Source organism: Lemur catta, chromosome 14 (genome assembly GCF_020740605.2).
Source record: "Lemur catta isolate mLemCat1 chromosome 14, mLemCat1.pri, whole genome shotgun sequence".
Lineage (NCBI taxonomy): Eukaryota > Metazoa > Chordata > Mammalia > Primates > Lemuridae > Lemur > Lemur catta.
The window spans coordinates 35,930,493-35,953,628 of NC_059141.1; the positions used below are offsets into that span (position 1 = coordinate 35,930,493).

General features: G+C 33.3%; 1 protein-coding gene across 8 annotated transcripts in view; it reads right to left on the bottom strand.

Annotated features, from left to right (window-relative positions):
• Window positions 1-11,585: 11,585 nt before the first annotated feature.
• PCDH15 (protocadherin related 15) overlaps window positions 11,586-23,136 on the bottom strand; it is a 634,897-nt gene continuing 623,346 nt past the window's right edge. For 3 of the 8 annotated variants that reach the window (XM_045568054.1, XM_045568053.1, XM_045568052.1), the window contains 2 exons: window positions 15,510-15,618; window positions 11,586-12,340 (listed from right to left, as the gene is read on the bottom strand). In XM_045568054.1, the coding sequence (XP_045424010.1) occupies window positions 11,789-12,340; window positions 15,510-15,618 (661 nt within the window). In that variant the 3' untranslated portion in view covers window positions 11,586-11,788. Of the gene's footprint in view, window positions 12,341-13,792; window positions 14,678-15,509; window positions 15,619-16,494; window positions 16,566-20,365; window positions 20,405-22,085; window positions 22,105-23,136 lie in introns of those variants that run through there. The other 5 variants (XM_045568051.1, XM_045568050.1, XM_045568049.1 and 2 more) reach the window with 3 other exon arrangements.

Sequence of the window (23,136 nt, forward strand, 5' to 3'; positions counted from 1 at the left end):
TTATCAAAAAACAAAAAAGAAAAAAAAAAAAGAAGAGGAAAGAAAAGATATACTTGGAACCAGCATCAGGCAGGTGGCACTTCTGTACTGAGAAATAGCCTCTGAAACTCAGGCAGCCACAAAGTCTTCCATTAGAGTTGCTCTTTTTTTCCTCTGGAATTCTCTATTGTTTGTATCAGATGAGGGTTGGTGGGAAGAGTAGGGGAGGGATTAGCGTGAGAAAGAAGGCTGGGGGCTTGAGAGCCTTTTGTTTTGTTTGTCCCTCTAGGTACCTTCTGACACTTCCAAATGCCTTGGCCCAGACATCTCTTTTTTAACATCTCCCCCCGTGCATACCATCTCCATTGCAGGCCACAGTGCTACCTCTGTGTTTTGGTGGCTTTCTGAGAACACAGAGGTTGTGGAAATTTTTGAATTTTGCCAAATGCAAATATGAAAGTTAAAGATGTTTTGATCATTGCATTATCAATTTAATATTACTGAGATATCCATGATCCTGGCCTACAGGGATTTTTGACTTAAATGAAATTTTGTTACTTTGATGCAGCACTATAGGCATGAGAAATTTCAATTATCAATGAGAATTGAGACTACAAATTTCTAATGTAAAGCCTTTTCTAATTAATACAAATTATTATTGCCCCACTAAAACTTTGCTAAAATCTTCTGAATGTTCTCAGCTCTTATCTTCCTTGAAAAGTTAGTTTCTTGTCTTTTAAGAGGAATCCTGCTTGGATATTAGCATGGGAGATATGTCTAGAAAGATAGATTGAGCTGTATTCTAGAAGTTGTTGAATACCGTATGATATTGGATTGCGTTCTTTAAGCAATTAGAAAACACAGAACGTCTTTTAAAATAATGTTAGATGATGAATTTATATTTCATTAATATCACTATGGCAGCAAATTAAGAATTTTTTAAAAGAGAAAAAAATTTAGAGCAAGGAATTCCCATTAGGAATCCATTGGACTAGTCTTGGCCAGATATGTTGAAGCATTAGGCCAGGGATGTAGCTGTGGAAATATGGAAAAATTACTCCTTTAGGGGTTATATTAAAGAAAGATAAACAGAGCATGGTGCCTGTTATTGGCATAGGAAGAGAAGTAGAGAAAGCCGAGTGACAAAAGTGTGGATTCCTTGAAAGAGATTGGAGCCATTGCAGGAATCAGGATAGAGATGAGAAACAATATGCTTGCTAGGATTTAAAGAAGAGAGGATAAAATACTCTCCCTTTAGAATATGCTAAATTTGAAGTTTCTGCACAACTTTGAGAGGAAATGTCAATTGGGAGAGTGACTGCATAATTTATCTACCATCCAAAATGAAATTAATGATTATGTATAGTTAATAGCAATTTGCATAAATCCAGATTATCCAAGGCAAGTTGAAATATATCGTCTTTCCATTTATTGGACATTGACAGTTGATCTCAGCAGAGAAATTATAATTGACATTTTCAATCATAGGAGTCAATGGTAAAAACACCCTGGAAAAATGTGGCACTGTATTTGTGTTGTGTATTTCTTCATTTATAGAAATTGATATACTGCCTCACAATTTACTAAGAGTTTTCTTCCATACAACTTGATTTGATAACTTAAACCTATAAGGCAAGCCAGAAGGAGATCTCATCCTGCACTGGTGAAATATCTGATTGTCCTCTTTTCCTTCAAAATATTTCATACTATTTGTATAGTAGAATAAACTATAAATGCCATGAAGGTTTTTCTTATTCCACTTAGAAGTATATCACAAACACCACTAAATGAATAAAATATCCAGTGTGAAAATCTATCATTTTGGAGGCTGTCAGGATGCAAATTATCTATTTTGAGTCTTAAGAAAAAATTTCCCCCCATGTTGATTGCATCTTTGAATCTATTCTCTGAGATGTGCATTTCTCTGAAGGAGGAAGAGCAAAGATTTAGTAAATGGAAGCAGGAAGAAACCTAAAATTAGATTGTTGTGGCATCAAATGGAATTAGAAACTCTGAACATGTATAAGGACCTAAGAAAATTATTAGGCAGTAATCTAATTTTGAAAGTCCTCAAGTCTATTTCTCAGAAGCAAATAAAATGAAAAAGCTATCCCCTCCCTCATGATTGCTATAGTACAAAAATGAAAAGAAAAAGTGTCTTTATATTTCTATAGCTGATTTAAACCTTTTCAAAATCCACTACCCAGATGCTAAGAGGAAAGATTTAAGTTTTTCAATTAACAAGGTATTAATTTTTTCTGGCTTAAACAGTCCATCCTTTAGTAGGTGCTTATATATTCAGCTCCCTCCTTTCCTCTCCTCCTCTTCCAGTTCAAGATGGTGTCTGGACATGCTGCAGAGCAGCTAACATTGTGCTCATGATAATGTGGAAGCAGAATTTGTATCCAAGTATAGATACCGCTACTCTCTGGGTCCTTTCTGGTTTCTGATGATGGTTTTTCTTGTCCTCTAATCATGGTTCTTCCTGCAGACCTATGATGCTAAAGTCTTCTGATACTGAACTTGTGGCCTGCTTTCTCAGCTTGGTCCAGCAGTTGCCACCTTCCCTCCTGATTCACATCTACCTCAGCTCCTGCTGACACTACCTATCCCTTGGAAGTCTCTCTGCAACATTTGCCTGTGCCCTAATCCTCTTTGTAACAATTAAGTCTTGCCATAATGACCTGGCTTAGGGCCCACTAAGGCCACAGCCTACACCTTCTCATCTCTTTCACATTCTTGCACAGAACTTGAGGGAACAGGTGTGTATCTTCTGCATAATATACGATTGAGAGTGGAGTCCCATGAGCTAATCTCAGGCTGGTGTCTTCCCGTACAACTGCTGACCTTACTCTGACCAGCCTGTCCATGTTGGCTACCCCCACCACCCATAAAAATGTCCTCAATGTCATAAATGACCCAGATAAAAAAAAACTCCTGTGTTCTAACTTGCTTCACCATTCAGAGATTTGGGGGCAAGGGTGGGAAAAGGAGAGGGGAAATGTCTGTACGTACATGTTACCACATTGTCCTCATAATTCACCCAAAGATGGAATAAGTAGGTTTTCTATTTCTTCTTCCTGTCTAGATGAGATTTCTCCCTATGTCTATTCCTTTCTTTCTTGAAGTGATTTTCCCCCTGCATACCTCCCTCTGTTTATTTATGTAGTGTCTACTATATGCAAGGGCTGTTTCAAAGCTTTACAAAAATTAACTAATTTAATCTTTGTAACAACCCAAAAGATAAATACTATTGTTACTCCGCATTACAGATAAGGGATTTAGCCAGGTAGTAGCATAGCCAGGATTTGGACCCATATCTAAGATTACTCATGATGCTATACTTCTCTGTTAGGTGGTTAGGCAGAATGGGAAAACAGGAATTACATATGAATGACAGGTTCACTAATTTAACATTTTCAAAATATTATTTAAGCTCCTTTTTTTGTTAAGATATCCAAATGAATAGGAGGATCTGGGAAGATTATAAATTCCAAAGATGGTGAGAGATGAGATAGAGGAGAAATCCACAGTATAAAAAGAGGTAGTGCTAACTTAAACAGGACAAAAGAAGAATATGTAAATAATAATTGAGAAACAGTCTGTGGGCTTAACAGCAAAAAGATTCATTAGTGTATTTATTGGTAGACTGAAGTTTTAATTCAGGCCTTCTATGTTGAAATTTTCTCCTCTTTATATTACTCATAACTTTTTCTTTATGAATTTTGCCTTTCATTTTGTATGTTTCTCAAGTGATCGTCTCTCCTATTTAGATTTATGTGATTGCCCTTTGTCTATGTGATAAGATGGAAATAGGTTCATTAATGATTTAGTTCTTGCATAATATCTAGGCTTATCTTTCCACTTCTTGACCCCACCCCTCTCCATTGCATTTTATGAAAATGTGAAATTGAATTATTTGTAGTTTTTTTAAATACATAATTTGATTCTCTTATATGTCTGACCTTTGTACAAAATGATGTTTCTGCTTGGCTGACAACCTCCTGAATTCTCTTGGCCTCTCTTTGTCTCCCATTGTATGTAATGACTTGCCTCTTTGGCCACTTTCCATTATCTTTTAGGCATCATTCCTTCTAAAGTATTTCTTGGCTTCCAGAGAAAGTTTCTGTGTGTGTGTGTGTGTGTGTGTGTGTTTTTGAGAGTGAAACTAGGCACTATTAATAATTGCACTAGTAATACACATGTAAACCAAGTCTATACTGGCTTGTGAAAGCCAATCACTAAATTTTCAAGAATTTGGCAACCTGGCCATTAAGCCATCAGTAGCTTGAAATCAACCATGATGAGAGTATTTATATCACAGAAATCTGCAAACAGAACACATTGTTTTCTTTTATTTATTTTTCTGGAGATCTACTTTAACAGTACATCAGTGGGAATAACACTATCTATCATTCAAATATATGAGCATAAAATGAATATATACTGGACATGAGTATGTACTGAACACAATTAGGCTAAATTAGGCAAGCAATTAAGGTGATGTCACATTCTTCATATTTTTACTTACCTCATAAAAAACTATTTTATTTGTTTAAAAAAGTTCCCTAAATTCAGGCTTGAGCTTCAAGGGGGAAAAAAATCTGTATTCTGAAGAAAGAGGTCTGCGTTTATATACACCATTATCAGCAAACGGCACAGCAATAGGGCTGTGAAAATTGTAGACCTTTATAACCTGGCCTTTGATTAATGATTTAATTAAAGTGGGATTAATATAAATCTTTTGGCAAGAAGGAATGCTAGTGAAAGTAGAAAATATTCTGACAGTCCATCCTTCCAGCAGACATTGTAGGAGGCATTGGTAACAGGGCAACAGAGTCAGTGTAAAACACTTGAAGATCTCCTGGAGAAAAGGCTGATGTTTGCAAGCTATGTAAGAAGAAACTGAAAAGCAAAGAAATAAAATTTGAATGCCTACAACTAAGCCAATATATCATATAGTGTACTTTTTATAAAGACTCTTAGGAAAAATTTCTCTCAGGTTTTGGTAACAGTCAAAGCTGACTTCTCTTCAATAATTGTTTTCTAACTTTATGCACATTTATGAATCTTGTAACTAATCCTATTTTCCTTTTGGATCTGACAGCTGGGGAGATTAGAGCTATATCTGTGGCCTAAATAACTAACGTATAGAACCAGGGGTGCTGAAGTCGGGATGCTAGTCTAAGCCCTACATTTACTTTTCCCCTATCTTTATTTTCTCTTTGTCTCATTCTTTCAACCTTATTTCTTCTTTTGTACTCTATGCATTTTTGTAAATCACTCTAAGACCCTTTTGTTCTGAAATGGGGTATAAATAAATAACACAAGCAGGAGACGAGCACAGCAGCTGGTTCTGTAAAGCACAGTTGCACTTGCAAATCTTGCTTGTTTCAGGGGAATATTGGGCCTATTATTTTGGCTTCTACTCAAAAGGCTCTGGGACACTTAAATTCAAACTAATTTTGTAATTATGGAAACTGAATCAGAAAGTTTGGGATGTCGCTGATGTAATATAGTAATGAAGGAATTACTAGAGCCAAGATTTATCCTCCAAGCTCCCTTATAGATACAAACATTGGAAAATGTTTCTGCCCTGTTGTCAAGACCAATGGTTCTTTGGGTAAACTCATCTCCTAGTTAGAAGACTGTGATACTAAACTAATGATGCAATTTAGATACTTATACTTAACCTATACTTATTACTCACCAAACAAGTTATAGTTATGATATTTCAACTGTACATGTTAGCACAAGTAAGTCTTTAAAGGTTAATTTTAAAAGTTATGCAGTATGCATAACTTACTTTTAAAAGACATACATTTGTTATATCAGGGATATCTACTTTTAGGCTCCCTCTTCCCCCCTCACTACTCAAAAAAAAAAAAAAAAAACCTGCCTGGATTTTATATAAATAACCCATAATAATTAAAAATGAAAAAATAAAAAAAATATGAGTGAGTGCCTGTACCTTGGGAAAAATATGTAGTCACTTATATTGATGATTAATTCAATAGTATAAATGAAATATGACATATAGGAGTTCATAAAAGCAATATTTTAATACTGATACACTGTTTTATTTATATGAATTTAAATATGCATATATAACTAAAATAGTTTAAATATAAGTAGATATTGACTTATTTATATTTATTTAAGCTAGGTAAAAATGCCCCTTTTTCTCCTCATTGGACTATAATTGATGTTTTTATACCATGAGAATTCAGGATCTTTTATAGAAGGTAGCAAGGTAACAAAATTTGATTGGGAATAGAAAGTCAAGGGGGTATGGACATAGATATTGACATTTTCAAACCACCATTTGTCAGTGTGGTTATTTATGTAAATTATTCTCTTAGGATTTGAGAAAAAGAACAGCTAAACATAGGCTACATTTTGATAAAATCCTAGTCTCTTTCACAACAAATCCAAAAGAGTCAGCTTTAATTCAGCAAATACACCATAATAAAGGTGTATTTCTGGTGAGTACTTAAATGGAGATGTGACAAATTTTAGGACAGACTGCTCAGTAGTTCCCTGTATTCACAGACATAAAACCACTGAATAGTCCTTGTAGCCCAGGCTTTGTGTGATGCTCTTTTTAACACTGCTTTCTTTTTTTAAATTATGCAAAAGCCCAATTCAGAAGACAAAAAAATACCATCAGTTTCTTTTCTCTTTAAAAAACACGTACTTTTTGCTTGAAGGTGCTGACTCGGGGAGGTGGGGGGGTGGGGGGAGGGGATGGAGGTATGACTACATGGTGAATGCCAGGCGCACTGTCTGGAGAATGGACAGGCTTGAGGCTCTGACTCAGGGGGATGGGCGGGACATGGACAATGTATGTAACCTGAGCTTTTGTACCCCCATGAAGAGCTGAAATAAAAAAAAAACAAAACCCAAAAAATCATATACTTTTATTAGTATGATGGGGAAAAAACTGCATTTTATTATAACTTAGAATATCTACTATTCTAAGTAAACCAGGTCAATAAGATTTATACTGCCATTTAGCCAGTAAAATATTAAAATCTGGCCAAATCTGTGAAGATCATGAAAGTAAATTTCCAATCTTTTATTCTCTACATATATCATTGTAGAGCTGGCAAAAATATGTTCAGATTAAATATCTGATTTTATCTCTTAACTGAGGTGGACTTAAATGGTTGTTATTACTATTTTCTAACAGGATAAATTGTAACATGATGTGCCCAAGGTTACACAGTGACAGAGCTAGAATTCATTCATTCTGTTTAATCTAATTTTCCTCAACAGTTGTTTTTGCAAGGAGGTGTGTTGGGCACTAGAAATACATGGATGGATACAATTCTGCTCTACGCTAGGTAGAGCAGAAGGCAAAGGGCCAAGAATTCTGAGTTCAAGATTGTTGTTTTGGAAAATTTATTCCTCTCAATCCTGACTGTTTGACCATAAAAGACAATTGAAATTAGTAAATCATCAACTGCATGAGAAAGTTAAGCAAGCTGCATGTGGCCAGAGAAATAGGAGCACATTTGACATAGACAGATAGATAGAGCTATAGATATAGGTATATGTATATAAGTTATGAGTCTCTGAAACATCAGGCTCAACTATATTATAAGATACATAATGTAACTTAGGTTGACTACACTTCCTGCCACTTTTATGCTGTCATTTAGCGTTTCTATGAGCATAACTGCCTGATTACATGTGAAAACTTTTGTGTTTATGTGATTATAAATTTTTATGCAAATGAATATGTGGTATGACAGGCAACACAGTCGCCACTCTTCTTAGAACTTGGTGGCACAAGTACATGACGGAAGTAACAAGAGACTGGATAGGAGTTTTAAAATACACTTTCCTCCACATTGTACTAAGATAAGGGTTTGCAGAGCAGACTTTTCTTTCTATTATTGAGTTGAAATACTAAGCATATAAATGGGAAAATAGTTACTGACTTTATCCCCACCTGGTAGAATAATGAGAATTCATTTTTTCAAATGGAACTTTATTTTTGAAACATTGTGTAGTGAAGAAAAATGCATTTTGACTTAAATTGTCTAATTCAGATTCCTCATACAGTAACATAAATATTTGTTAAGGAAGAACAGGTGTTTGGATAAAGAAATTGGGAAAGCAGTGAATGTGTTGATAGTTTTTCAAACTATAGACAATGTCCAAGTCTTCCATACATGTGCTTAACTTACCATAAATTTAAAGTAGATTACAACGAAAAAGATACCAGTCTAAAAGTAAAGATTGTTATGACAGAGATCAAGGTCAACTAATGCAATAACAAGAGAATAAAATAGAACAAAAAATTCACATATCATTTTAGAATAGGGATAAACTAGCAATAAAAAGTAGAGGTACTCAATATTATTTTGAACCTATCCCTCAACCTTATCGCTGTGTTATCTGCAGGCACCAATAGGCATCTGCCCTGAGAATAAATTTTAGCACTTTCTGCCTATTTTGCTAATTAATTAAAGTGGTATTTAAGTTCCACTTAAGGGATAAAGTGCAGAAGGTGAAGCAGAGCAAGAGAAAAAGCTAGGCTCATGAAATAAAAGAAAAAAAGTCTTCACTCAAGAATCAATATTCAATTTTTTCTGGCTCTATGATACATAAATGTTATGAAACAATATTTTAATAGTAGCCACCATATCTCATTTAGAGGAACCACTTAGAGTAAATAACATGTTTTAACATCCCTGTTAACAGTGTAGTCTAATAACATGAGTGGCATATCGCATATAAAATGCAAGGCAAATTTTTTTTCCTGTATTTTAAAAAGATGCTCTTGGCCAACCTACAGTTGTAATTCTATGAGCACTCCTGGAGTCTGTAATTAATGGAAAAGACAAGTCTAGGAAGAGATTAGTATCTGTGATTTGATGGTCCAGTCACAAATGTCCTATGTCACCTTGACCACATTTACTCATTCTTTTACTTAATGACAAGACCTTCTGAAAGCAATAGGTTTAGCAATATTATAGTCATTTATAAGTTTGTTCTCATCTTAATCAGCCAAGATCTGCTGTTTCTTCTGCCTGATTGAAAGCAGGTAGTGATTGAGAACAACAAGAAAAAATTCCTTTGCCTTTCGAGGAAGAAAACCCACCAATTTCTTTGTAAACATTTACATAGAAACATCATTTATATGAAGCATTCTTAAGATTAAACAAACATACTTGGGTATTTTGCCTGGATTCCAACGTTTTAATCCTGAGTCATGGATTTATAAGATAGTGGAAATCCTATCAAAGTAACTGTTTAATTGGTCCAGACTTATTTAGTTAGTAATATTTTTACTACTGTGCATACTTTACCCCAAAATATACTGACCAAATATTTGATTTGGTTGCTCTGCATAAATCCTGCTTCTCTTTATACTGTCTCCATTAACTAAGGGATAGACTAACCTCATGATTTTTTTTTTTTTACTGAAATGATTTTTTTTACTTGAAATTGCTGAAATGTGTCTCCTAAGTAGCTTGTAATTTTTTTATTTTCTTATAAAAATTGTACTTTAAAATACAGTGACATCTCATATATCAGAGCATTAGTCTTCTGCCAACATGAGAATTCCAAAACAGTGCACATATCCCAATAGTGACCAAAGCAAGCTTCTGAGAATCACAAAATTTTTGCTTGAATCCACCTACCTGATCTCCATCTCAGGTTTAGTGATTTTTTTAAATAAGAACAAGGAACACAAACAAACAAAAACCACAAACTTTCTTACGAGGATATTAGAAGATATAGACTGGAAGAAAAAAATTTGAGAAAGGCACAACAACATAAGTTAAATATCACAGCCGGAAATTAAAGGCAGAAAAATTATATAAAGCTGTATGCAAAGAGAGTATCATGGGATGCTGGTTGAGATGACCTTGGGGTGTCATTAAATTCTATTCAGTGATCTCTGTTTGAGCCAGTAAGGAAATATAATATTCTTAATCTAATTTCTATACAAACTATTTTATACTAAAAACAATTACTTTGGTGCTTGAAGGAGTAAACCCTGGAATTCAATAGTATAGATCATTGCTTCTTAAAATTTAATATGCATATAAACCACCTCAGGGTCTTATGAAAATGTGGACTCTTGTTTAGTAGGCATGGGGATATGGGCATGATTCTATGTTTCTAATATGATCCTAGTTAATGTTGATAGTTTTCCTAGCATGGGTATAGGATGCATTAATTTTCAATAAAATTAGGTAAATGAGATGCTACTGTATTTGATTCCAAATACTTTTGGAAATCTGAAATAAAAATATAGTATTCATATAAGTTGGCAATTTTATGTTAATGCAATTCATTCACTTTGGAATAAAGGAAATAGCATATAACAAACCATTTTTAAAATTTGAAACATGTAAGGGGGAATAAATAATATTGCGTTATTCAATCCTTCAATCATATAATATGCATGCATGAGGGAATTTCATTAAAATCTGAACTTCGTCAATACTGTGCAAAATCTGAGGTGAGCTATATCTATATCATACTACGTCATATTCAGTAGAATTCTGAATCTATATTGTTTCATTCTTTTTACATCTGGAAAGTATGCAACACACAAGGCAATTTTTTAAAAAGAATATTATGTTTTCACTTCTATTAATGGTAATAGACTGTGCTTTGTTCAATGGTAAAAAATCAAGACTGTGTTCTTTGATTAAAAAATGCCCAGGCAATCACATTTTCTGGCTCTGGACTTCATGCACATCAATATGTGCACTAAAATATTCTATAAGTAAACTGAAAATGAAAGAAGTTAAACACAAGAATGCATTTGGAATTATGGATTTATGGCCTTTATAGGCATTCTCATATTACGTGAAGTCTTGACCCTGCCAAATTCCTTGATGCTGAGTTTATAAACTATTCATGTGCAATGACATTAATGTGAGACCTCCCTGACCTTACCTTGTCTTCCATACTGAAACTGTTGGTCTGGATGCATTATTGCCTATTTGACCTTTTCCCACTTCTCAATAAGCTTTTGCTAAGGGTGAGAATTCTGTGTTGCTCCAAAAAGTTTTTTAACTTCAAGTGACTAAACCAAATTATCTCTTATATTTGATATGGATAGAATGTTTAGTGGGGCACCAGGGAAGATTGTAAATAATATTGATGAAAAGGGGTATGAGGTATGACTTCAAGTATTCCTTGAAAGGTCTGTGTGTGTGTGTGTGCATGTGTGTATGTAAAAATATGAAAAACTTTATATTGGACAATAAGTAAAATAAGTTTATGATTTAAAATAATTTACAGGTGATTCCCACATTTACTATTACTCTGTAATTCCATCTTTCATTTATAAAAATCCAGAACAGTACAGATAGCAACCATACAAATTCATTAACTATAAAAATCCCCTAATATTTTTTTCCCATTTGCCTATGGAATGTAAAATTACATGTACCAAAAAGGTTCTGTGAAGCTAGAAATGAAGCGTAATCTATGGTAATCAACAAAATATAAATGATTAGTTAGTAAATTATTTCTTGTTTATTAAAATGAAAAAAAATCAAGACCTAACAAAATAGCTAAATGTTTAAATGATATGTTATTTAGTGAATCGAGAGTCTGTCCAAAAAGATTTTCTGGAAAAAAAAAAAAAAACAATTACAATAATTGATACAAATGTGAGTGCAAATCTGTCTCTTTTTAAATTTTAAAGCATGTTGTTCAAAGTTGTAGCTTGTGTGCATGATATAAATTCCATACATTGTTTTCTCAGTGACAATAAAAAGCACAGTTTATTAAAAACTGAAGTAAAAAGTAACATAACTTTTTAAAAAATCAGTCACAGTTTCGTCATTGGTATATGAAGGTTGTTCCAGGGGCCCATCCAAAGCTCTTCGTCATCCGACTGTGTGTGGTCACTATGAAATTCCAAAGCCTCCTTGACGTTCTTGCTGTCAATCATGGACTCTTGTTCAACTGTGCTTTTCAGTCTGTTTCCCAATGGCTTCGCTGCTATACTGTCAGTCCCCACGGGGCAAGGGGCAAATGTGACCAGAGTTGGTCTTGTGTTTACTTTCTCAGTAGAAAATGGCCCCTTTGATAATGTGTTCAGGGGCACATTCTCCTCATGTGTCACTGCCAACTTGTCTAGTTTCTTAAAGTGCCTCCCCAGTCGGACAGGCGAAGACACTTTTAAGTTATCAGCGAGGCAGGCACGGCGGGTTCTCACCACAGAACCATTCTGTGCAATATATATATTGCCATTGATATTACTGTGGATATTAGGATTGTGAAGACGGTTCCTCTGACATTCAGTAGCGCTTTCTTCTCCAGTTGAGCTAGTTTCATACTCTCGATCCACAACTAATTTGATCATTCTTTTTCTTGCCCACTGACAAAATAAAATAAAATATGTGAGTTATCATTGAAGGAATTAAAAAGGCAAACATTACAATGCCTGTGAAATCCAAAACGATGGCATTTAGGAAGCTATCAAACTTAAATAACTCAAGAGAGAGAGAAGGAAGCAACTCTTTATTAACATCAGTTTATTTTCACCAATTCTTCATTGGCTTTAGTGTTTAATTATGTTTGAAAAAATTGTTACTGATCCAAGAAGTAGACATTTCAGGGAACACTCATATTCTTCTAGAAGAAGTTACTGCTCTACATGAAAAAAAATGTATTATTTATATTCATCTAAGGAACTGATCCATTGTTTGACAGCTGCTATACTATTCAGGAAAGTTAAACTGAAAGAAATGAACAGCATTAGTATATTCTGTTCATATTAATGCTTCCATTTCCAATATTCAAAAAAAATTTAAACTCACTTGATTCTAATTTTTAACTTACTCTCCATTGTTAGCCAAAACTTTTGTATAATTTAATTTATTATTCACTTGAAGGACCCTCATTTTCTGAGTTATCCCACGTAGATATATGTTAACTTCAAAGAAAATATCTTCCAAACTTCCATAATTCACTGAGTAATACACCAAAACTGAAAGCTAATTATTCTAAACTTTCCTTTTGTAAGCAACTGGAATACAATGGACATTTTCACCAATTCATTTTCCTTTTACCAATCGACATTTAAAATGGCAAGCAGCAAAGGTTAAACAATACTATGTTCTTCTTGAAAGCGTATTGCATTGTAGGGATATGTGAGCTATAAATACTAACACTTTACACTGAGTAATCCATGCTTTCTAATTTTTAGAAATTTGTGTTTACTTACCCAGAAAAAATTTCATAACTGCTACAATTCATTCTTTAAAATCCAGTTTAACTTATAACCACAGCAGAAAATAAGTGGTAAAAACTTTTCATTTTTTAAATATTACTTCATTTAACTCCTAATGTTTAAAATTGGCAGGTGCAAACTTATTTGAACATGTTCAGTGTATCTTTAATAATACTTTTGCCAGTAGAAATGCACATATATGCAAAAGTAGACTATTAGAAATAATTTGTTGCAGCTTGTCCCAGTATTTTGAAAGATGATACAAAAACCATGATATGTACACATACATATGAATATATATATTCATCCTATCCATTCCAATAGACACGGCATCACCAATAATACATAATGCCACACTGCATTTACAAAATTTCACCAGAAAATAGTAAATATTGATTAGTTGATTCCATGTGTTCCAATTTAGTAATGTAGGAAGGATTGGTCACTTTTCATACATTCTAATATACAAATCTGTTTGGATAGTATATATATTCACTTCTGGCATGCTTCTGACCTTAAGTCATTTCAAAATCATGAAGTGGCATTTCAGAGAGCACACAGAAGGCACTGCACACAAGGGCACTCATCACTGCAAAACCCCACCTACTGTGATCTCTTTTAAAGTGCGGTGTTGTAACTTTCAGAGCTTGCTCCTGGAGACTTCCTTCGGTTTGCACTCTTGCTTCTGTCATACTCTGGCACCTGAAAGCCCCACGGACCTCCAGACTGACTTTCGCTACTACTGCTACTACTGCCAGATTCCGATTCCGATTCCTCTTCACTTTCCATGCCGCCTTCCACTGAAGCTGATTCTACACTGCCCTCCTCTGGGACATGATGAGCTTCAAGGTCTGTAGATTCGTCCACAGGGGCCAGTTCACTTTCTTCTTCTTCTTCTGGGTGTTCTTCTTCAACTTCAGGTTGTACTGCTTGTGCTTCAGCTGCTTCCTTTTTCCCACCCTTGACTTCCTTGACCTCCTCAACAAGGGGTCGTCTTCTTGCAAGCACAATATTCTTCCTTGCTTTTTCTCCTTCGGACTCTGTAGATTCAGATTCTTCTGATTCAGGGGTGGAACTCTCCCCTTCCTCAGAGGGTGTCTCTGACTCAGATTCCTCTTCTGTAGTCTCAGACTCACTGAACTCAGATTCTTCCTCGCTGTATTCAGTGTAGTCGCTGGAAGACTCCTCCTCTGATTCCACAGTGCTTTCTGTAGCTTCATCTTGGTCCAGAGTTAGTTTCAAATAATCTTTTTCTTCTTCCTTGAGCCGTCTCTCCCACTCTTCACCTTCAAGGTCCACGATGCCTCTTTTATCAGCTAGTCCTCTAACTTTCTTAAATATCATTGGGAATATCCTGGCTCTCTTCCATGTTGTGTACGTAGGCTCAACTGCTGGTGGTTTTTCAATAGTTACAACTACTTCTTCCTCCTCACTAGGCTCTCTAATTTCAACTTTTGGTTTTATAATTTTCTTTGGCTTTTCCTGAAAATTGTGAAAATGCAATTGAAGTGTCAGCTTGGGTGTAGTTATGATATGACAAAAAAGGGGGAAATTAATAGATTTTGGTATTCAAAGTTTATTTTGCATCTTAGATCAAAGAAAAAAAGAAAAAAAATAATCAGTGCCTCTTCTCTCGCCTATTCCTAGAACTTTGCTTGATAGCTTTATGTAGGTTCCTTTAGATAAAGTCTAAGAATTTTAAATAATCATAAACATATGATGGTTTATCATATCCAATGAGAAATTTGATTATTTTGTTAAATTCTGAATATGTTAGAGCTACAGTGATGTTTATTTGTTGTTTTTGTTGTTTTTTGCCAAGTAAATATTGTAGGCAAAGTATATGAATTTGATAGAAATGATTCATGCTAATTTAAACATAAATTAAACATAATTCCCTCAAAAATATTAGTGGAAGTATTTTATTTTTCTCTGATAATCAAAAAACAGATTATATTTTTCATGATTTTTAGCTATGCTAGATAATGTAGGAGCAAAAGTAACCATTGTGTTGCAGAATTTTAAAAATTTATTTGATTTTATTATCTTCATGGAGCAACATTTAGAATTTTGGAAAACATAAATTTTATTGTAGGTTTTTCCAAATGTTTGACATCTTATAGAAGGAAATAAATTAAACTATTAAAAGTTAATTTTCCTTCATAGACAAGGCAATGAAATGGTCAGCATTTGTTAAATTTCTATGGAAAGCAAATGAATAGGATTTCTGAAAGGTGAAATGTTCTATAGCCTACTAGTCATATAGGGTTAAAAAATACTGTTCTTGGAATATTACTTAACGTAATAAAATTACCTCTTCCTCCTCATACTCCTCCTCAGCTTCACCAACCACCTCACCATATTCTTCCTGTCCAGACGGTGGTAACAATCGGCGGCGACTTCCATATTGAGGCATTTCATACCTGTAATATAAACTTATAATTTTAAACACTCTGTCATATGATCTGTGTAGAATATACCATGATGAGCTCTGTTTTCCTCATTTTCTTTATCCTTCGATCAATAGATATTTATACAGCTCCTGTTAGGCTTCTTGCAAATTAGTTACAAAACTATAGAGTAAGAACTACTACCTGATGACCAATGATTTTTGCCATAATGGTACCCTGGAATAACAATAAAGAGAGTTGAGTTATTTCAGATATAAGTTTTGGGAGATATTAGAATGAGGAAAAAGGCATATTGCTTCCTAATTAACTGAAGAACCCAGGCCACAAAAATAGGTTCTTTTGAAAAGTGTAATAGCTCATTTAGAACATAAAATCTATATCTTTATAGCAAAAACAGTTTGCTTCAAACATGGTCTGTAATGGTATTCAGATTTTTCTGCTGTTATTTTTGAAAGCAATTAACTTATATGTACAAGTGACTTTTGAAATACCTATTACTGAATTCTACAGTATGTTTTCTGCTGCTTAATTGCTCTCTTGGTAAAAACTTTAGGCTGACCATATAAGATGTTAACCATCTCACATAAAATAAATGGTGAATTCAGGAATTGAGCAAATATGTTTGACTTCTATTTTCCATTGAAATAGTTTTGAATAATTTTACAGCATTTCTAGAATTGCAATTAACATCAATCAAAACATCAATACAGAATTCATAGAAAAATAGTTGAAATGTAATTGAAATTAAAGCTAGATATATTACTTATTTTAAATATTAAACTAATAAAATGACATTTAAAAACAAATACTAGTAATAACCATTTAATAACTCCCTATTATCAATAAATACTACAATAAGATTCTGAATAAAAAAATCTGAAGATGTACCCATGCTCATAAGTGTAATAATCTTGTCCATATTCCTGGCCAGGATCAATTCCAGATTCCATGGATAATTCCTATTGTTCAAAAGAGAAACTGTATTTGAAAGCAAATTCATATCATATTTCAGCTCACAGTCAGGTTTTCACAAATAGAATTCGATGACTCTCCTAACACTCCTGCTTCTTAACTTTAATTACAAGTGTTAGTTAAACATACTCAATTTTTTTTTCTGACTGTAACTATTTTATACAAAATAAGATTAGGTTAGACCTGTGGACGAAAAATAACTTTTTCCTAAAGGTAAACCTGTTAAAAATTGCAAATGGGAATTTTCATTTGTCTTTGGATAACTTTTAAAATTGTCAATAAACAGTTAATATTTAATAGTATTTTTAATATTATCAACTGAATTTAGCCTTGAGGAAAATTACAACATTATTTTCAGCATTTTTTCATCCTACCATTAATAGTTCTCTAGTACTGAGTGTTCTTCCATTCATTACAACTGTTCTGATAAAATCATCTGACAGTAATTTATATATTAATAAGAATTCAAGTTGATGTGTGATCTCTCCCAAGGATATTTACATTTTAAAACATATTGATGATTATAAATTTAAGGTTTTTTTTAAAAAAAAGCATTTGTTAGAATAGATACCCTTTCAAGAGTTCCAGTTCTAAAGTCTAAAGAATACTGATTTTTGTCAAACGTAACTCTTGCAAAAAGATGTTTTTTTCTGAAACATATACATAAAAAGTTTTCAATAATTATTAACTGCAATTTCTTTACATTTCCCTTCTTAATTCTATTTTAACATGTTAATCAAGTTAAATGGCAAAGGTTAATCAAAGTGCTTTTGCAATGGAGCAAGAAAAGAGAAGGAGGCAAAAGTATACATATCCTCAGGAAAATGGGTGGGTACTTATTTCTAAAATTTTCTATTTATAAGAATTAGTTTTGTTGATCCAGGCATAATGATGAGTCAGGGAAAAAATGTCCTCCTCTGACGGCACAGATATATCATTTAAAAAGTGTGGAAATTTACAGCCTGCATGATGGATGTGGACAATGGCCTTCAGTTGTACTTAATTTGGCCAATATCATTTTAAGAATTGGAATTATTTGAATTTCTATTGGAAAATTGAAATAGATACCAACAATTCTCATCAGAAAATGCCATCAAACATCTGAATTTTGATTTCTCTTGAAAAATAAAAAGATGGCAACACTAGAATTATATTTTTACATGCCAACAACCTAGTTGGTGGTACTGCTCCTCACAGCAAACATGTTCTCTCCTGGTTACAAGAATATCCCCAACCATACTGTTCTATAGCTGTACCCACAGTCACCATGAAATCTGCCATCCACTGTTGTTTTGCATCTATTAAACTCCTTTCACTTACATTACTTCCCTGTATCCTGCAGCTATTTAAATTAACACTAGCATGTGTTGGCAGGGACATGGAATAATTAAAATTCTCACATACTTCTTGGTAAAACCCTTTAGAAAATGATAATAATACTGAAGTTACATATATGCATACCCTCTTTGATAGAAATTCAATTTGTGGTCATATACCAAAGAGAAATATGTACACCTGTACACCAACACACTACTCACATAACAACATAGATAAAGCTCCCAAACAGAATGATGAGCAAAAGAAGTCAGGTACAAATGAAACATACTATATTATTCTATTTATATAAACTTCAAATGCAGACTAATTAATGAGTGTGTTACAAGCCAGGTGAATGATTGGGGAAGGGTAACTAATATCTGGATGTTGACAGGAAGAGGCTTATGGAGAACTAGCAGGGCATATGTACTCTGTAAATATTCATCTAGCTGTACAGCATGATTGGAACACTTGCTATGGGTGTAGGTTTTATTTCAACAACAACAACAAAATTTCATCATTGGAAGGTTGAAGGGAGGGTGGGAACGAGGTTGAGAAAGACCAGTAAGAAACTGGGACAAAGTTAAAGTCTAGATTTAAGTCATTCAACCAAAATGCTTTGAAGAAAACATAAATGTTTCATATTGGCAAGCTTAGACTTTTGAGGTATCTAAAACCCAATGTAATGATATTGGTTTAAATAATGCAAATGGGTCTCAGAACTAATACTTCTAAACTACTTGCCAATGCATGTTTAATCTAATAACATGCAGAGACTGAGAAAAGGACTTCAAATGGTTGTGAAGTGTAATTTTAATAACTTTCAGTTATAACAAAGAAGACAAAATAAAACATTCAAGTAAATATTTATGGAGACAATGCAACTGAGTAAATTTCAGATTTTAAAAGTCAGAATTGAAAAATTTTCTTTATTGACATACTTTTATCTTTTCCTAAAGACAGAACAGTGCTCAGCTCTTACTAGCTACAATATATACTTGGCATCAACTAGTTTAAAAATATAATAAGAAGGATAGAAGGGATAAGGATAGGATCCCAGGAAACTCAGCAAGATAGTCCTTGATTCCATCAGTCCTTCTATAGTTCTGAGTTGGGTAAGAAGACACAGGGACTGGCAGAAGAGAATAATTTGAAGGTGCCCCTTGGATGCTTACACTACCCATGAATGAAGAGAAGAGCATCATCCTTTCAAAAAAAAAAAAAAAATCAAGGAAGGACCTAGTGACCTGTAAGATCCCTGAGTTGACCTAAACAGACAACATAATGTAGGGCCTTTTTTCTGCTCCACAGTCCCTCTTGACATCCCTTAGGTGCTGAATCCTAGATTTTAGAAAATCATGCAAAGTAGCACACTAATAGCATAGGTCAGTTAGTGTTACTTTTAATATTCATTTTTGCTGACCACATTGAGAAGACGTAGAATTAACTTAGTGTCCTGTTATTATAAATACTTACACTAATGCAAAGAAAAACAATAGTAATTATCATTTACTGAATTTTTCCTGCCACATTCCAGTTGTGCTGAACTAGGAGCTTATATATTAGATATTACTGCCAACATTTTATAGAAGATAAGATTGATGTTCAAGAGGATGCCTATTTTGATGAAGGCCTTGCATCCGACAATTGGCATTTGGATTTTAACCCTGAGTTTTCTGATTCAATAGTCTATGGAGCCCTCTCCAAGGAAATTTTTCCTAAAAACTTTATAAAAGTTGAATATTCTTGACACCAAACCTCCAGATTTAAGTGAATACTTTCAAACCAAGAAATGTCTCTCTTTAACACAGTTTGAATTCTGTTCTTAAGGACAAGGAAAAGAAAAAATTATGAATGGAGCTTATAAAATACTAAATTTACCAAAGGAAAAAACATTAAGCCAGCATTAGTTTATTTTTTAATATCTAAGCAGTATATAAACATAATAAATAAAATAATGAGTTTATTATATAACTCTGAGTGTCTCTTCCACATTGCAGAAGAAAATGTCAAAAGCGATTTGAAATAGACTTATGTCCAAAGGCAGTATACTGAATCCCATGAAATATTTCAGTACAGATGTTAATGTTCTTTCTTTAAACTTTGCATAATCCAGTCTGATTTTAGGAATGGATCTGATGAATCCAGATTCACTAAGAAAGGTAACTATTGATCAGGTTCATTAATTATTTCATTCAATGATGGCTTGTTTTTACTAGGAACAAGGCCTTATTTGTCCAATTCCCAGAGAATGAAATTTGAAATTTGAGCCACCAGCACTCAGTGGGAAGCTGACTTGTTTGTTTCTTTGCCCATTTTTTATTTTAATTTGAAGCACCTTTTCTGTCTCTTGTAAAATTATGCTACACTGGCAGATACCCACTCTGCCTACATGTAATATGGACCTTAAAGTTGCAAAAAAAGTATTGTGAAGACTCAGTGAGATTGAAAAGAAAATGAAAATTGATACCTCTGGTTTAAGAAGAGAAGGCCTCAGCAGTTGTTGTTGCTGCCAAAGGAAATTAAAATAGAAAAAGATTTAGAAAATATTTCAGATGGAAAAGGTAGATTGTGATTGAGAAGAGAGAAAAAAAAGCAACAGTTTAAAACTGGTTACCTTGGGATTATGATTCATTACTCGTGTGAAAGCATTAAATAATGTTTTGACTACTTCTGTATATTGAAACATAAGAATTCACTGATTTTAATTTCATCACCATTTTAATTAATAGCACATTTAATAACCTTAATAAACAGGATTCTATACAGATTCTTTTTGGTTTAAGCTTCATAGTACAAAAAAATATTTATGCTTCTAAAAGTACTTTAAGTGTCACACAATTATTGTTAACAAGTTTAACCTTGTTTTAAATTGCCTCTCTTTTTTTCCTCCCCAATCACTTTAAATATAATCAGGTTCATTGGGAAGAAGGGTAGAACATACAGAATGATATAGTTGTGATGTAGTAGTTACCATATTTAAGATATCCTTATCCTTCCATTCCTCCTTCTTCTTACCAAAATGTGGACTGCTTGCTCTAAAGCATTAAGGGTATTTTCAGAAAGTCTTTTTATGATTAGGAAAATTGTTCTTCTTCAGATTTGGTAGGGATTGCTTCCTACGTCTTCCTCCTTTTACCCATACTTATATAAAGAAACAGCCTTTATTGGTCTGTTTCTTGACAACTTTAACCAGCTGGGAACAAAATACACAATTCAAATTTTGGGTTACCAACTCTTTGGGGTGAAATAGTTAAACAACACATATCTTAAAGTAAGCATTGAGACAGTGTATAGAATGGTTCTGGGAGATAACTCTATCAATGTATCAACTCTTTAATATGACCAGTAGAACAACTATTTGACTGAAGGGATAGACTTTTTATGATACAGTTATTAGTGAGTTAGTCTAGTTATGTTATTCATTTAAAGTGGAGGAAAGTTAAAGTTAGAGATACTCTGATTCAATTTGTTATCTTTTATTATTATCCCTGAAAACCACTTATTCATACAGACATTCAACTTGATTTCCACATAATCTAGGATTTATGGATTCTAAACTCTAAGCCAATAGGTCATGTACTTATTAGGTTATAAACTTCTCTTGAGTGAAAAGCTGTATGCTAAATCAAACTAGGTTCTCAGTGACTTCATTGATAACATCACTTACAATATTGTGAGCCAAATACTACTGGCCAGAATGCCCAGTATGTTCTCTACAGACTGAGAGTCAAATTAACACAATAGAAAATCCAGAGCTTTCTAATGGTCTGATTTTTTTTTAATATTTAAGATCCTAAGCTTTAATACAGTGATAGGATAGAGATGTGAACTGGCAAAATTACCAAAGGTTAAGTAATCCTATGGTTTCTAAATTAGATTTATAGCCTTAAAGAAACAAATTTGGGGAAATGTCACAGAATATTGAATAACAGTAATTCAGGACAAAATAAATTTATATTTAAAAGGTAAACAGTTGATCTTTGTTCGCCCATTCAATAATCATAGATTTAAAACACCAAAACAAAGAAGCAACATATATAAAGGAAAACAAATTCATAGCATACTTTTAAGTTTTTGTTGAAATGAAGGAAAATAACCTAGTTTCAAAAGAATGTACATTAGTCCTGCCTCTTACACAAATATTTTCCTAGTAAGCTGGATATAATATAACACCATAAAGCCCTTACCTCTGATGCATAACCTCTCCTGCAAGGCAGAAATAAATAAATTAGTATTAAACATCTTGGATTTTCAGATTAGATAAAATTATAGATAAGGGCTTTTAAAAAAAATCTGAGCAAAACTCAGAATATAATTTTTCATGAAACTGTCTTAAGGGGAAATATATTGTGGTATTAACAAAACAGGAGGATCATGGTTTCATGCCTGAATTTCTAAAATAATGGACAACCCAGACCCTCATTCCATAGGAACAACAAAATATGCAAAATCTATATTATCTCAACAATGTATAACACAATTTGACTGTGTTATTATCAATCTGGATAAAAATTATTCTACATTATCTGTGTTCCACACAAGTCTTGATGCATATGAGATACTCCTGAAGGAAAAGATGTGTTTCTGACATGAAGAATGTAATAGAGGATGAAAAATTATCTCCATGACTAGAATATGTTCTTCCAAATGATTGTAAGATTTTGTTTCTGTTTATATTAACCTGATTCTAAAAATAATGAATGCAAAATATTGAGTATCCTTTAAGGGGCAATGACATTATTCGAAATGAAGTGAAAAGGTTATTAGAGATATAATAGGGCAAATATTAAATAGTACCTAAAGATTTACAAAATTCATGGACCACAAGTTGGTGAAACATTTGGCTGTACACAAGAGGGAAGAAAGAGTATAGAGTTTTCAAAGCTGAATGTCACTAATTATGAAAATTTTCTTTCTATTTTTCACTAAGCAGTTGACCTAAAGTAGTAAACTAATCTGTTGACATGTACGGAATTAATAAGCAAGTGTAATGAAGATTTATTACAAAGACGTATATGCCTAATTTTCTAAAGTCCAATGAAACAATCTGTAGAAAATTATTTTAAAAAGTCACAAGGCCTTCATAACCTAAGTAAGTCTACTTATTGGAAAGCATCTTAAGTGGTTAATGCATTGTACATTGAAACTGTTGGTAATAAATTTAATACAATGCTTACTTATTTTTACCAACACTTCATTATTTAAAATGGTTCTGTACTGAATTTTGCAGAGTGCTTA